General features: G+C 35.8%; 1 protein-coding gene across 11 annotated transcripts in view; it reads right to left on the minus strand.

Moving 5' to 3' along the window:
• Nucleotides 1–1,175: 1,175 nt before the first annotated feature.
• PUM2 (pumilio RNA binding family member 2) overlaps nt 1,176–17,335 on the minus strand; it is a 75,176-nt gene continuing 59,016 nt past the window's right edge. For 7 of the 11 annotated variants that reach the window (XM_032214281.1, XM_032214280.1, XM_032214283.1 and 4 more), the window contains 8 exons: nt 15,761–16,028; nt 15,121–15,250; nt 10,642–10,776; nt 9,860–9,997; nt 9,023–9,148; nt 6,637–6,758; nt 5,242–5,434; nt 1,176–4,811 (listed from right to left, as the gene is read on the minus strand). In XM_032214281.1, coding sequence (XP_032070172.1) covers nt 4,680–4,811; nt 5,242–5,434; nt 6,637–6,758; nt 9,023–9,148; nt 9,860–9,997; nt 10,642–10,776; nt 15,121–15,250; nt 15,761–16,028 — 1,244 coding nt within the window. In that variant the 3' untranslated portion in view covers nt 1,176–4,679. The remainder of the gene's footprint in view (nt 4,812–5,241; nt 5,435–6,636; nt 6,759–9,022; nt 9,149–9,859; nt 9,998–10,641; nt 10,777–15,120; nt 15,251–15,760; nt 16,029–17,335) is intronic. The other 4 variants (XM_032214286.1, XM_032214284.1, XM_032214278.1 and 1 more) reach the window with 1 other exon arrangement.

The raw sequence follows: 17,335 nt of genomic DNA on the forward strand, positions 1-17,335 counted from the left end.
TTAGGCCTAATTAATTGAAATTCAATGCTGTGGACTAAATTATACATTCCAGCTATATACAAAGTGCTAAGCCTTAGGCTGGAGAACCTTTTTTACATTAGACAACAAAGCCAATAAATTTATGATAGTTATGGACTAGAGCAGCACTAGTGAGCCACATGGGATAGGTATATTGCCATTTCATTTAGAAGGCATTATTTAAGATCTTTTCAAGTTCTTCCATTCATTTATTTTGACAATATCAATTTGCAAGGGAGGCCTTAATGTGCTGGCTTAGAATAACAAAATAAATTTATTTCAAACCAAAATAGATGTTATTGATGATATTCAAGAATGTGACCTAATTTAAGAATTATTAGGTCCTTGAGAAAAGGTAAAGCAGAAATAATAACTTGGCTGAAACAAGACAATTGGAAGTCCGAATAGTTCCTTTCTCTGATAGGAAAATGGGGATCAATCTGCACAGATAACATACAACTTCTGACAAAATGAAGCCAGCTTGAAGTTATAAGACAAAGCTATATGCAGAAATATGTATGGAAATAAGAAAAATGGAGGGATGAGGAGACTACGGTAAGTAGAAGTGGAATTTACTGATACTGATAAAGAAAACTACTTTCGTGGCTTGTTTTGAGAAGTTGCCAAGAATAATACATTCCAGTTAAACTTAAGTAATTGCTATTTTCATTTTCTCATTCAGTTCAATAGGGGTAAACTGGAATCAATACTAGCAATTTTGAAAAATTAGGATGATGATGAAAATCCACAACTCAACTGACTTGTGAAGAATAAAGGCAGGTGAACTCTCTTTATCCAATATGTTTTTCTGACTTGTTTACTGCTCCATGAGCCTTCCAAGTCATTTCTAAATATTAAGGGGTTCTATGATTGGTGTAAAACATAGTTTCTCAAATTTCCCAAGGATAATGTCTCTTGAATAGATTCACTCAGAAATATTTCTTCACCAATTTTATAGAGGAAAAGATGTTTCATGCATCCATGTCAGATTTCAAAAAACAGATATCCCTTCAGGTAATTTCTAATTTGTAAAAAAGCACATTATTAATTTAAAAAGTGAACTCTTTTCTTATACATAGGTAAATAACTGGTTTAGATATGGTATCTAATTATCATTAAGAACATTTTCATTTATACAATAGTAATTAGACAATGGGTGTTAAAATGTATTTTATCCAATATATACATAAATGTGACAGATATACAAATTTTGGACATACAAAACATTGGGATCTCAGGTGTCCTGTACTTTCCAGTGGAAACTTTACAAGGAGCATACATAGAAGCTTCTATAGAAAATACACAGATCAAATATTACTACAAAGGTTCGTTTTAAACAACTCCCATTAGCTTCAGCTACCAAGGTCAATTGCAAGGGATTGTTTTATAAGTGGCCTAACAAGTGGGAAACTAACAGATAACTGAAGCATAATTGCTAATTTATTTGATAGGTGGCATATAAATACTAAATAATAATATTAATATCAAGATCTGGAAATTGAAGTGACATAAATCGGGCATGGTGGTCCTAGTGGTTATCCTAGACAGCACTTAGAAAATCAGTGCATTGACAACATTTCCATTTATCAATTGCAAAAGGCCACACTGCTTGGATTGCCAGATATATACTAGGCTGATATATTTTGACATCCTAGGTTCTTGGGTGAATGAAGGCCAACAGCAGCTAAAGAATGGGCAGCTGCGACTTCACATTGTTGTGAACAGGTAATTAAAAACTTGATAAGTGTATTAATAATGTCAAATCCAGTCTAACCATCTGGCTGTGTGACCAATCATAATAATGCAACAATACCTTTCATATTATCAAATAACAACATTTACTTATTCCAGTTCCTTAGGAAGGACTCAACAGGTGGACAAAGATGCCAAATCCAGTCTAAGCATCTGGCTGATTGAATAACCAATATTTTATAATAATAATATATAAAAATCCACAAAGAAAAAAAATGATGCATCTTATTTCATCCTAACATAGCTAAAGTTTCCAACAAAAGTAGAGTAATTATAGTCAGTGGACCACCACCTTTTGGAAAGAAGAACATAAACTTACACATTTTCATTTTTCTATACAGAATATTACAGGTGAACATTACATCATTCAATATGAACTAATAGCGGCCTAGATGCTGAGCAGACCTAAATAAATCTACATCAAAGGAGATATCAAAGAAGGGTGTCAGGGGGGTGGGAGAATTTTTCAACGTATGTAAGATTGATTCCAGCTACTAGCTGAGGAAAGCCATTTCTGTTGTTCCATACTTCTACTGTGTAAATATATTTCAGTCAGATAGCAGAACAGTGTTTCCTGTATTATAAATATGACACTTCATTGAGCCAATAGGTTATAGGACAGACTTGCAATATATTGAGGAGCAGTAAATTATATTTGAATTAAGTTTTATAGACATGTAGGCTATCTAACATATAGCAGAATACAAAAGATCTATGTTTTTCCAACTCTTCAAATCATATATTCTTTGCATCAGAAGATAAATTTTACTGGAATTTCAGAATGCTATCAAGTTGCAACTTCTATGAGAAAACTGTTCTATAACCAATATAATTATCACATATTTAACAATTATGTAAATGGGGAGAAAGCTATTATGAACAGAAATTACCATACATTTTTATTTATGTATTTTAGGTGGTATTACTATTATTTTAAAAACATCAACAATCGAATAAACTATTTTTATGGTATGCAGGTATTTGCATGTTTCTATTAAGAAGCTGCCTAAATGAAGTGCACTGTTCTTTTTCATTTCCTGGAACCTCCACCCCAAAACTTTTCCATATGCTGTAACTGTCACTCCCTCCAACAAATCTGAGGCAAAGCACCTATATTATGTCACAAAAACGAAGAAGTGCTTATACAAAATGCCAGCTTGAACAAGATACAATGCATTTTATCTTTCAGAAACTGAATATACAAAGTAAATATCTTTCCAAAATATCTTCAAAGGCAAAGGATTAAAAAGGATTTTAATTATACACATATAGTCACAATTCTTGCCTTAAAAAGGAAACTGGGAAATGTACATAAGGCCGCTTGTAAATGTACACCTTTATCTTACTGTTACAGTGTTGTGTTTAAATTGACAGTATCATACATATTTGCTTTAGGATGAAACAAGCTGTTCAAAAATACAGCATTCTTCTATACAAAAACAAATCGTGCCACATTTAAGATGGAAGAATCACTGGTTTCTGTCATCAGTATTTCTGTCCATTAATTATCTTTATTCTCATTAATGTTTAAACTTATTTAAAATTTCCAAAATGTCCATATTAACAGAATAGCTATGTAACAAACAAAAGATTTTTGTAACAGATCAAAGAAAGCTGATTCATATTTCTGAAACCATATAAAGATAGACTTTTTTAAAAAACCAGTCTTGATTTGCTGAAATAAATTTACATTATACAACACTATGTCAGGGTAGAGGGGCAGGGATATGAATATACACTAAAATGCAAATTTTCTTCCCAAAAGGGGTAAAACAAATTACATTTACAGCATGAAGGTTTACAAATGTACATCTGTACAACCAAGGTAAGCATCACTACTTAATTAGCAAGGCTTTTAAAACATTGAAAACAAGGAATCTGTTTACAAACGGTAAACTTACATCTATTAACTATACTTATATAATGCTTATATTTATAAGGAAGCAAAAAAATCTATCTGAATATTTAATCATGCTTTAGATGTTGCACTATCAAATTTAAGTAGGCTCTTTCCTCCATCAATTGCCTACAAATTCATCTACTACTTCAAGCATATGCTCAATTTTCAAATCCCATCTTACAATTGTATATGCAAAGCAAAACACACATCTTACACCAACTGTCTGCCTATTTATTTATTGAATTTATTCTTTCCCAGACAGTACATTGCTGGATCCAAGTACTATCTTGATTTTATACCCTATTCTTGCACCATTAGTTAAATATTAAATTATATACATGGCTTCTGTACACTGCCGGAGAAAAGGGCACCGTTTTTTTAAAAAAAATATTTCCAGAGTAAAAGGTGGAAACTACTCATCATTGTTCACATTTTATGACTTCTTTACTGGTAATTGCAGTACCCTGATTGCTTTTGGGACTATAAAATTGTGAACCACCAAAATACAGAACTTAACTTTCTGTATCATGTTAAATAATAATTATGCAATTGCTTCATTTCCAACTGTTATAAAAAAGATTCCACACAAAGGGGGGAAATGAAAACTAATTCTATATACAATTATATAAACATGTTGTGCAATGATGGTGGATAGACCTACCAGACTGTAAGCCAGTATATTAAAAGAATACTGTACTTTTTCCCTTTAAAAACTATTTTATTCAGTGACTTTACAAGGTAAAAATTTACAAAATGGGAGAGCTATTCCGATAGTTACATCATTTACAGGCATTCTGTGCTTTGTAAGCCTTGCAATCTGATAGGTCTCTGTTAAGAAATGGCAATATGTTGCAATTCATTCCCCAAAAATATACACATGAATAAAAATTTTTACAAATGGATGAAGTCAATAAATATATTTTTTAAAAATCACAAAATTTTAGTTAAGTTGGGTGTTTTGATAATTCACAATACAATTCATCTTTTGGACTGCTCCTTCAACTTATCTTCAAAGCATCCCATTTGGTGGTCCTCCAACTGGCCCCAGATCGGCATTGTTCTTCAGGTAGTATTTTTCCAGCTTGGCAAGGATATGCTTCCCATAGGTGTATTTACGCAAGGTTGTAATATGGGGTCGAATCTGGAAGGAAGAAATTGAGACCGTTAACCCTCCCATCAGAAACATTTGAAATTTTACAAGGTAAGTTATTGGTAATTAAAGTTTGTTTCTGTCAACATTTATATAAAGAGAAAAGTTTTCAGAGAGAAATTTGGAAGAATAAATACTTATATAAAATGAGAAATTAGAAATGGCATTATAGGAGATGATTGGTAGACATAATGGCATCAGTCTAGTTACAAATATTGGAAAGTATTTAATTTTATGTTAAGACTTTTTAAACTCTTGCAATAAATGCACAGGAAAAAGCCAGCACCTGTGACAAGACATACTTCCTTTCTTCAAATCTATTTGTATGACAACATGGAAAAAGGGAGGAGGAATTGTTCTTTTCTTGATCTGCTGATGGAAGCAATTCTTAAGCAGAGCAATGTAAGGATTTCATTCTTACTTTGTGCATTATAATCTTACGCTGAGCTGGTTCCGCCATGTCAATCATCTTCTGAACAACATAGTTTGCATATTGGTCCTTCATCATGGTGTATAAGGCACTGTGAGGACCATCGTTCTGGCAACATACTTCATCAATAAGCAAAGCTCTTTCAGCACGAGATGCATGAGTCACACATTTTTCCACCACATTGCTGTAAACGTTATGAGATTGGACAATAGAAATAAACATACATTTTTACCTGAGCCCTCTGTCAACACAACAAAATTATTGCCCTCGTGCTAAATGCAATTCACATGAGCTTCCTTTAACCTTTCCCTTGAGAAATTGCTGGGGTTCCATCTGATATCCAAAGACTATGCTGATGTACATATTACACAGTTTCTTTACTATGAAGTAAATTGAGATTTCCTTTCTATTTGCACAAAAGTAAAGAAATACCCCCCTCCCATTTTTATCCACAAAGTAAGCATCCTGCCCTTCATGAGGGATCTATTGGATTACAGAATGGAGATCAAAAGCTCTAGTGGACTATTTTTGTATTTTTAATGACAGAACTGTCCTCAACAAAATGAATAGCTTTCCTCCACATCCTTGTATAGAGAAAAAAAACTTCCTGATCAAAATCAATCAATCAATCAATTTCCCACTTTAATTTTTTATAGACAAGTCAAGGCAATGGGCATATCCAACATACCTTACTCCTACTATTTTCCCCACAACCACGTGAGGTGAGCTGGGCTGAGAGTGAGTGACTGGCCCAAAGTTATCCAGTCAGCTTTCATGCCTAAAGCAGGATTGGAACTCACAAGTCTCCTGATTTCTAGCCTGGTGCCTTACACCAGTGTCAGCCCTCACACATACACACCATTTGCATTCTTTTTTCCCATGTATGTTGAAAAATGTGGGGCAAGTGAGGGAGCCAAGGTATTAAAATCAGCTGCATTCAACTTCCACATTATATTTATAAATACATTTACGAATATTACACTGCTGTACATGGACTAACTTGGAAAACTCAAAACCATCCGTCATGTACTTTAATTTCTGGTTTCAATCATGCTACTATCAGCCAATATTCTTATATATTATCTTGCTTCAACACTTATTGAGTTAAGTGCATTTCGCCTATAATCTCCATCTCGTTGCTGACTTTTAACTAAAATGTCTGGCTAAAAATTGGATTTTTGGACTTCTTTCCCTTTTTGTTTGTTTTTTTATCATCTTCCTAGCAGAACAGGCATGGAGAATATAAAGGTTTGCAGTTTTTTGTGTTCCATTTTGCTTAGGGCTGTTCCTAATTTTCCTCTTCTTCAAGGATTAACTCAGCTCCACTTTTTTAAACATTCAGCCAGCAAAAGGCCAGTACAATTGTGAATTTGTTATTTACCATACCTGGCAAATTTATGCTGACTTAAAGTCAGAACTTTCCCTCTGATTTCAGTAACAATTTTACTCTTGTCTTCAGGGCGGCCATGTTCCAGAACATGCTGAATAACGTAGTTTCCATACTGGTCCTAAAATTAGTTGATAAAGTCATATCATTAGTTTTTAAAATGTTACAGTGAAAGAGGTGATTATTCACTGCATGAAAATGCTTCCGCATTTAAAAATGAAAAGATATAGGAGCAATTGTCCATGTCCAAGACAAATACTAAGCCAAAATAAATAGAAAGAAAGCACAATATTTCTTTGGACTGGGCATATCTGTCTAATATGCTAAGTGACAAGATCAACTAAGCATGGGTCACTCATGAGACACCATTTAGACAATTATACAAATTGCTACACTTCCTGTGTACTCCAAATTCACATATTCCAGTCACTTTTGATGGAAAAAGATGCAATATGTCATTACATTGCTTCTGAATTTTTTTAGAAAATGATTTTTGTATAAGCAGAGTGAGATATCTGGGGTCTAAAAACTCAAATTGTCTTGGGGCTACATAGGTTTTGGAGGAAAACATTTATTCCTGTTCTACTTCTATAACGTGCATCCAGTCAACATTCCAAGACATTTGCCACTAGAGCCATGATGGTGAACCTATGGCACATGTGCCACAGATGGCACACGGAGCCCTTTCTGCGAGCATGCGAGCTGTTGCCCCAGCATAGCTCCACCACGCATATGCGCGCACCTCCCACTGGCCAGCTGATTTTCGGATCTCTGCCGCACATGCACAGGGTGCATGTGGGAGATGTGGGGGGGGGGATTGTGCGCACATACACGGGGGCAAGGGGAGCGTGGGGTGGGTGGTTGTTGCATTCTCATTGCAACAGTGAGTGTGGGCTTTTGGCACATAACGACAAAAAGGTTAGCCATCACTGCATTGGAGTCAACAGTTAAAAGGTGCAGGCTTTCCACCCATCCCATCCATCTTTCAATTGCTATGTCAGTTGGAGCTGTTCTAGATCACTCTTTGCCCCAACAACAGTCCCAAACAAGCTCTTTCCCATTCTCATCTAGCAAAAACAACCTGCTCTCCTGACTTGTTCCTCCCATGGAAAGCCTCCGAGATGCACCAGACACAGGCTACCTGGCTCTCCTAATTTTGTCTATGGGCTCTGGTTGGGAAAAGGCAGATTGGAACAGTGCATTGTGATCGTTGCTTTTTTTGGGCGGGGGGGGGGGGGGGGGGAAGAACAGTTTCATATGATGGTTTTGTTCTTCTGAAGCCCAGGTATAAAACATAGAGGAATCCAAAGGTAGCATGCTTTGCCATTCCCTTTAGCTCTCCTTTGGCCAAGATGAGATGCAGGAGAAAGGCAATCACCCTGGCAAATCACATCTACCATAAATGGGAACCACTTGGAGATTAAGGATGTGCAATTAATCCAGATCCAAAATGGGAAATCTGCTTTAGTGGAATTGTAGTACCTTGTCAGTGCCTCCTTAAAGAAGATGCTTCTTTTCCTGTATTTACACACATAGTCCCCCCAAAATACATATCTAAGAAGGTTCTGATAGTGCTTTCTTCATTGGTGTGTGTGTGTGTGTTTGTGTGTGTATGTGTGTATGTCCTGGGATTGTTCCCTGGAAGCACTGACAGATTCAGTAAGCATCCCCAGCTTTCAAAGTGTCTTTTGTGCTTGGAATCCAAATAACTGCACATTCCTAGTGGAGAGGCATTAAGTATTATTATGGAGCAATAAGGCATGGGCAGGTTGCAGCAAAGGCCCATATAAATCAGTAAAAAGCTAGGTCTTCATCTGACATTAAAAACAATGTTAGCATTTGTTTGGTATTTAAGGAAAGGACATTCCAAAGCTGGAGTACCATAACTGAGACTATAATTACCTTTTACAGCTATGAACCAGTAAAGAGAGCCCCTCATCCTTGCAAATCTTAATGTTTGTTCAGATGCACACTAAGAAAATGCTCCTTCAAGTATTAATTAACATATAGAGTCTTAAATGTAATACAATCAGTAAAAGATAGCTACTGGTAGTACAATTAATTTAGAACCAGTGACTTACAAACCAAGAGATTAAAAGCAGGAGGTTTTGCTTTGTGGTCTGCCTTTGTTTCTTAGTGGTCTCCATAGCTTGATCATGAAATAATAATACAGCATGTTTTTGTTTGGCTTAGAAACTGAGTTTTAGCTCTGATCACATTCTAGCCGCATACCCATATTCACAATTCTGCCTAATTAAATCATACAATATAATTAGCACAATTAAATTACCCAACATAATCCAATATCCATTTTCCCCAATATTATCCACCTATAATGATTTTGCAATTGTTTATGTTCATCTTGGCATTTTAGTACACACCAACCTGCACAAGCTGTTCTGTGTGTTGATGCAATTCTTCCAAAATGGGCAAGGTCTGTTCGGCAGTACAATGCTCAAGAATACGTTGAATTACTCTGCAGCCATAAGGGTGAGTTGAAAGCACAAACACCTTGAAATAACAAGATTTTAATTATAAGAATATATTATCTCTTCCCTGTGTGAAATTTTTAGAATGGTTCCCATCCTTATTTATGACAGATTATGGGAATATTTTAATTTCACAGTTCCCAGGGAATGTATTTAATAACACTTGAGGCGGTCTATTTCACTTCAAGAAGAAAATAAGGAAGTGACTCTTCTGAATATCTGTCTTATTCTCCAATGCATTTTGGATAGTTATTTTGCAGTTCATCTTGATAAAGCAATATACTAAAAAGGTAGATATTATTAAAAGCACCTACGCAAATAGTAATTGGAAATCTAGTCAATCCAAGAATGGAACACTTCAGAAAACTCTGAAACATTCCATCCTCAGCCCTAATAGGAAGTTCTGCATAGTGCAGTACATATAAAGCCAAAGGGTCAAATGGTTCATAGCACCTGCTAGAAAGATGTTTAAGTGTTAAGTCAAAAGCAACGGGAAGGTTGAAAGTTTTGAAATTTGTATTTCATAAATATCTGTAGCTGTAAATTGAATAAACTAAACTACTTTCAGTACATGCATGAAGAATTACAATATAGGCACCAAGGAAAAATCTCTTATGGAATAAAAGGCTACAATGTACAATACAAATCCAAAACTGAAGTTGTATGCTCGCAGTTATTATTTGCCTAAATATGAATTATGGAAGTCATTCCTCATTCACAAAATAATAATTACCTGTCCTTTAAAAGCATCAATAATAAATTGGAGTGATTGTGGCTGAACACATTCAATACACTTTTGTACGACATGATTTCCGTTTTGATCCTTAACACATTTTAGGACATGACCATCTAGTTCCTTCACCATTTCATTCTACAAAGAAATAACATGAGAGATCAAGTTATGCATGTCCTTAATTGATGTTCCTCTCACAAAATATTTCAATAAATAATTGTCTAGATATGTAGTAACAGCAAGCTAATATTTGCTGGCATCAAAATGTGAAGTAGGTTACTCTTGGTTAGCATTCAGGTGAGAGTCCCAAAGGTGCTTTTTCAGGAGGCAACTGAACTTTCTCATTTTTATTTGAAGACGTTTCACTTTTCATCCAAGAAGCTGATTCACCTCTGAAGAAGAGCTGAAGAAGCTTTTTGTATGAGAGCAAAATGTCTTCAAAGAAAAACTAGAAAGTCCAGTTGCCTCCTGAAAAAGCATCTTTGGAACAACATGACCTGGATGACTGAGCATCTCCATAGATTCAGATGAGAGGCCACTAGAAAATCCCAAGGCTGAAGACTAGACTAAGAAGTCAAAACAGTAACTCAGAAAAAAGCAGTAACAATCCACTTATTGCTGGATTCAACCTATCAACCAATCAACCTATATGAAGTCACCAGAACTCAAAAAAGTATTCTTAAACTAAAAATTAGATTAGCACTATAAGTATGTTTCAGAACTAATCAAAGGGATTATATTTTGATTATAAATATAAATACAAAAATATTGATCTAACTTACAATTACCTGCTGGTCAGGTGAAATAGACTCTAAAGCTTTCTGAATGACTCGACACCCATACATCTGTAAAGCTAATGGGAGAACATGTCCACGAATGCGCGTTGCAAGTGCTAACTTCTGGTCAATGCTTCCAAACTACAATGAAAGTGAAAGCACTGTTTAAAAAATTTAAACTTTACATGTTCATCTGCAGAAAATTACAAGTTTAAAAACTTAATGAGCAGTACCCTGCATTGTTAGCCACTTTATCATTTATTACTAGGATCTCCCTTATGTCTCTTCCCAAGGATTTGTATTTCACCACTTGAGAATTAACTACACATGTAATTTGCAATCTCAGAAATAAATCATCCAGTGAAGGAACTCCAAATTCAGTTTTCATCTATACAAGTTGTTGTAGAACGATAACTCGCAGCAGCCCCAGGAAATATGACCAAAGGAGGAAGATGTTCAGGTTTCTTATGACTTAGGTAAGCAAAATGGTTTTAAAGCAATACAACTTGATTTTTATGAATTTTAAATTATTAGAGATGTCTTTTTACTATAGAACAAGTGAAATAAATCATTTGGATTTCACATATAATACAAATAATACTGATCCTCTCAAAACAGTTACAATTTAAATAAACCTAATTCTTCAAAATTGCAGGACATACACAATTGATGCTTTCAGGATAATATTGATTAGGGTGGGGAAACTGTTCCATTTCTTCTAGAATTTTAAAATCCTTTGAAAGTGATGAAAGGGAGATTTCAGTTTGCATTTCTTGCTTACAGAATAATGGAGGAAAGTTTCTGTAAGCAAGAAACACGACTGAAAACTACTATGGCCTGAAATTGTTGCCTTAGGTAAGAACAAGGGATCTTAATCTTTTTGTACCATCCACGCCATTCAGAATCTGAAGAAACACCTCCCAAGGGTTCCATGGATTGGAAGTTAAGCTTTCCTGGGTTTAGAGGTACAATATAAGATGTTTAATTTTTTAAAATTAATCTAGGAGCTACTGTATTTTTCAGAGTATAAGAGGCAGCAAGGTTTTGAAGAGCAAAATTAACAGAAAAAGTTTTTGCACTCTGCAAACCTCCCAAAAATGCCATTTTTTTAAAAAAAAAAAAAAGAAAGAAAGAAAGAAAGAAAGAAAGAAAGAAAGAAAAAGAAAGAAAGGCATGAATAGCCCTTAGGAGGCTTGTAGAGTGTTTTTTTTGGGGGGGGGGGATGAGCAACAAATGGCCCATTTTTCGTCAAAAAAGGCATGGAGAGCCTTTAGAAAGCTTATAGAATGCTGCTGGGGGAGCAAAAATGGGCAGATTTTCACTCATTTCTGCCCTCCCCAGCCCCCAGGAGCTCTCTGAAAGCCTTCTAAAAGCTATGCACGGCTATTTTGGTGAAGGGGGCGGAGTTTTGGGAGGCAAAAAATTGCTGTATTCAGTGTATAAGACGCACCCAGATTTTCAGTCTCTTTTTTGAGGGAAAAGGTGCGTCTTATATTCCAAAATATACGGTACTCTAAAAAATTGAGACTCAGAATGTAAGTTCTTCAAGCAAGGGATGTGCAAAAATTTGGAACAACCATGGAGTGTTTTTGACTCTAGAACTTTGTCTTGATTTTGAGACAAAAATTAGTTTTGAACGACATCCTTAACTGTTCTAACATTAATCATTAACTTTAAAAAAACTCCCTAAGTGAAGGAAAACTGTAGACTGCTTTAGTCAACAAGCAGCAGGCACAAGTTCCACTGCGGCTGCTATTGACTGGAGCTGGTGAAGGAAGGAAGAAAAAAGGCTGAGAAATAGTCAGTTGAGCACATGTTAAATAGTAATATCTATTTGTGATTGCTGACTCATAGAGGCAATCTTGAGTTGGCAATCACAGATACAATCATAGAAATTAATTGGTGAAGAATGGTTATTTGCAGAGGTTATCATTTCCTTCCCATTCTATTCCTTATAGTTAATAATGTTTTCTCTTACTCAACTTTACTTACTAAGCAGTACAAGGGACAGTTCAGAAGGTGAAAGATAGGGAACCTCCTTCCAATTTACATCCCATCTACATCTCTACAGCTCTAATTCACACCCCGAACCTGCTTGTTTATTTAGAAGGAATTTGTTTATATTGAGTAGCATCTCTTATGCTGCAGGAATCAGGCAGATGCCTCCAAGGCGAGGATTTTCTCTCATGTAGCAAATTAGATGCAGACGCCCTCGTCACCTCAAGACTGGATTACTGTAACGCGCTCTACATGGGGCTGCCCCTGAAGAGTGTTTGAAGACTACAGCTGGTCCAGATACACCCATGTTACACCTATCCTCCACGAGCTGCACTGGCTCCCCATTGGTCTCCGGACGCGCTTCAAGGTGCTAGTCGTTACTTTTAAAGCCCTTCATGGTTTAGGACCTGGCTACCTGAGAGACCGCCTCCTGCCACTTACCTCCTAACGACAAACAAGATCGCACAGGTTGGGCCTCCTCCGGGTGCCGTCAACCGCACAATGCCAGCTGGCGGCTCCCCGGGGGAGAGCCTTCACTGTTGCTGCCGGCCCTGTGGAACGATCTACCCGCAGAGATCCGGACCTTTACCACTCTCCCGGCCTTCCATAAAGCCATCAAGAGCTGGCTGTTCTGGCAGGCCTGGGGCTGTTTGTTGATATCCAGCCCCGCTTAGATGGAATGGATGATGTGGAATTTTAATATTGTATTTTCTATTTTTAAATTTTAAATGTTTCTTTGTCTTGTTGTGAGCCGCCCAGAGTCCCAATGGGAGTGGGCGGCATACAAATTTTATTAAACTTGGAAACAGTGGTCCATAACCTGAATGATGGTTGCAGTCAGAGATGCTAAACCATGGGTTCTAAGTCACCAACGCAAAGGACAACATTTTTTTTCTCACTTGGCAAAAATTCCTGGTCTTAAAATGGTCAGTTCCTAAGTTACCCTGTAGAAATTGGTATTATAATTTGGAGTCTTATGGGGTACAGTGAAATTATAAAGTAGTTCTATTGCTGTGTAAAAAAAGAGGAAGAGTGAAATCAGTATTCTGATTCCTGCTTTCTGTGCACATGCAACAGAAGTCTGCCTACTTTGTTTAAATGGCTACCTGAGGTGGGGCTACACAACAGGGATAAACAGAGGTAAGCTTTCTTAACAAACTATAATAAAAATTCATTTTCACATTTGTCTATCAACTCATCTAAATTAATGCAGATTCTGCTCATATCAATTTCTTTGAACTTCAGTTGGGAGTCTGAAGAAGGCTGACTGGGAACTAATGTAATCTACTTTCTGAAGTAGCTATGTGATAGAGTACTCAAATGAAGAAAATTATCATAAACAATAAAGTTCTACATGTAGCCCATGCAGAGGTCAAGAGATTAGGCTGTTGCTAGGAGGCAAAGCACAAATATTAAGCTGTATTTCAATTCTGGCATCGGTAGCAATCAGGGGACCAGATCCAACAGTGGGGTTCGCTTGGCAAACATAAGAATGTACCACATTGTGCATGAGGAAAGAGGAGGGAATCTTGGCTTATGGAAAAAGGCATAAGAGTTAACTGTAATCTCCTTAGGTATGTGTTGTAGTTTTTTTCATAAGCCAGAAAAAGGGAAATGACAAAACACTGTTTTAGTCATCATGGCTTGCAACTAGCCAGGTTCATCGATGATTACACATTGGAACACTGTGTTTTCCAAGGCAAGTGACATTCCATTCATGTGTAAACGCTGCCTTGGTAGAAAAGCTGGTTTCCCTGAAAAACAGTCTCCTACTACTGAACTTCCCAACATACCATTGGAAGATAATTAAGAACTAAGCCTTTCTCTCACCTTCTGACAACCGGCAATCACACGCTAGCTTTTTTTCTAACAAATATGGCTAAGCCCCACTGACCAACCAGTGAATGTTAGAGTATGCTGGTTCTGAGACTGTATGATGCTGTAACAAATGTGATAGCTAATTGCTCAGAAACAATATTTTTGCTTACCTGACCTGTAGGTGTACTACATATCTGTCAGTTTTGTGCTATGGAGAAGTTAAAGAGTTCCTGGATTGTAATACTGCTGCCTCTATGTATTTTATAAGTTGTATTTACTTTTTAGTCAATAAACTTGTCCATTGTCCATATGGATTATATATAAAGAGTTATTATTCTGTTCAGCTTTCAAAATGTCAAACACAAAAATTATACATTATGCATGTCTATTAGAAAGCCCCAAGCCATCTGCCAGAAAAATCTATTTTTAATGTTGCATTGTTTATGGGTTGTGTTACTGGTTAATCCATTGCGGCTGCTCATTTACTGAGCTCTGTCCTGTAGCTATTTACGCAAGACAGACAAAAATGTGCATGTTTAACTTTTATTTTCATTGCTTGTTAAAGTAACTCTATCCTTAAGGTTTGTTAAGTTTTCCATCCCCAAATAATCTTCTATTTAAATACCTTCATATGATTAAAATTGTAAACAATATTCTTAACATATTTACCTCAAAGAATTTCTGTATTACATAGTTTCCAAACACATCTGTCATCAGCTGATACGCTGCTTGTAGAATTTCACTAAACAACATTTGGCGCTCAGCCGGAGTAGCTCTCTCTAATTTCTGTTGTATAAATCTGTAAATGTCAGAAATGTACAGGCCAATATAAATAAATACAGCAAGAATTTTAAAGCGTTTTGTGATTATAATGACTATAACCAATCATGCCAATGAGATACTAAATTCCATATACAAATTTAAAATTCTATTTCAATTATTTTGTAAGTGAAATATGGGAAACAGTAAAATAAAAGCTACTTTTAGACTGTGTTGGAGCAAAGTTAGGTACAGCTTTTATTATTTACAATCACATCAATCCAATTTCAGTGAGGTACAATTAATTTAAGTGGGCTCTGATTCACTTTGAAAACAAAATTTGACTTCAGATTGTGCATCCCGTCTTGTTATGAATGCTAATTGAATCCCCAAATTTAGGTCTCTGGGTACACAGAGTGTGAATATATGTTTAATCAGAATTATTCATCAATACTGAATATTAATATATGTGACATTCAATATATTCCCCAAAGACATTACTAAAAGAAACATGTATTCCCCTATTTATTCAGGAGAGCTATATGCTTACCTAGAGCCATGCTGATCCCGTGAAAATTCAACTATATGCCCAACAAGGTCTCTTAGTTGAAGGTTAGGAAAGCGATTATTTCTGAAATCCTCCAATAACCTACTCCGCCCAGAGGGCATAATGTCAGATCTATTGTAACGTAGCCGTGAGGGCGGAAACAACTGGCTGCTTGAGCTGAAAAGACTGGAGGTATTTGCAGCACTGCGATACTTGGCTTCTGCTCCAGGGGCTGCTGAAATATAGCGACCACTACCATTGGTCAATCCCCCTACAATGAAGCAGTTTGGTTAGTACAATGTTTTAAGTATGTGCTACTCTAACTCTACTCAAACTAAGGAAAGCTAGAATTAGTTTCTATTTACATTTTCTTAACTACTACTAGTAACCAGTCAAGTAACCAGATATTACTTAAGAAGAAAGGAACAAAAGACATTCTGATTGTTCCTTTTTGTCCCAAGTATAATAATTTTAAAAATTCAAGTCTAAAAAGCAACAGCTGAAACAACTCTGAAAAAACAACTCCAATAAATAACAAACAAGCTTCTGGATATTAATGTTTTTCCACAAAAGGGTATATAATTTTTATTACTGATTGTTGTATGTATATTAAGTTAACGATATAAGTTACCCCTTTTAAACCTTCTAATATTGTGGAATACATTAAATAACTAAATCCCTTCTCCTGATAATACATTTTACTCCCTTCTAAGGAATTAGCATTAACAAATTGGCTAATTAAGTTAGAGATCTGGAATATTCTAAAACATATACACATGAACATATAAATGCTTTTTATCATAACTCCAAATCCTGCTCAAACTAAATCCTGATTTTACCTACTTTATTATTATTTAGATTAAAATAACTCAAGCATCCTAACTACATGTTACTTCCTAAACAACCCATTAAAATTATTCTTTTTACCAATATGCTCAAGGCAGTTAACATAAAATATACATAAAAGAGCAAAGGTAGTTAAAATACTAAAACTGACCAAAATAAAGCATTTCAATAAATAAATAGTAACAGGTACAACTGTGGAATCTTTGGTGATATCTGAATTTGGATACTTGCTTGCAAAGATTTCATTACCCAACTAGGTAACATCATCTGTGCAAGTAAGTGGGGAGAGGTTTTCTCCTTACTTATATTTAGTAATATGTTCTGCCAGTTTTGGTGGGAGGATAGTTCCTTTATCATCCCATACTCATTCACACTGATTATTACCTAGTTGGGCAACAAAATGTCTGTAAGCAAACAGCCAAGCTCAAAGGACCAAGGACTTCACAGTTCAATCCTGAGCTACATGTATTTTATCATGTCTTCAAACAAATAATTGTTATTGATTAAATTTGAAATACTGGTGAACAAGATGTTTTCATCTACACTATGTGTAATAGCCAGCATTCAAAACATACTAATTGAAACACCTTCCAACTGAACCACCATGGCAGCAATCCTGAGCATCAACAGATCAGATGTGGAACTACAGAAAGTATCTATCTGGTATACAGGGGAATGAGCATATTTTGATGTAACTATTAAAAAGAACATTTTGTGTGGGAGAAGAGTCAA

Source organism: Thamnophis elegans, chromosome 3 (genome assembly GCF_009769535.1).
Source record: "Thamnophis elegans isolate rThaEle1 chromosome 3, rThaEle1.pri, whole genome shotgun sequence".
NCBI classification, from domain to species: domain Eukaryota; kingdom Metazoa; phylum Chordata; class Lepidosauria; order Squamata; family Colubridae; genus Thamnophis; species Thamnophis elegans.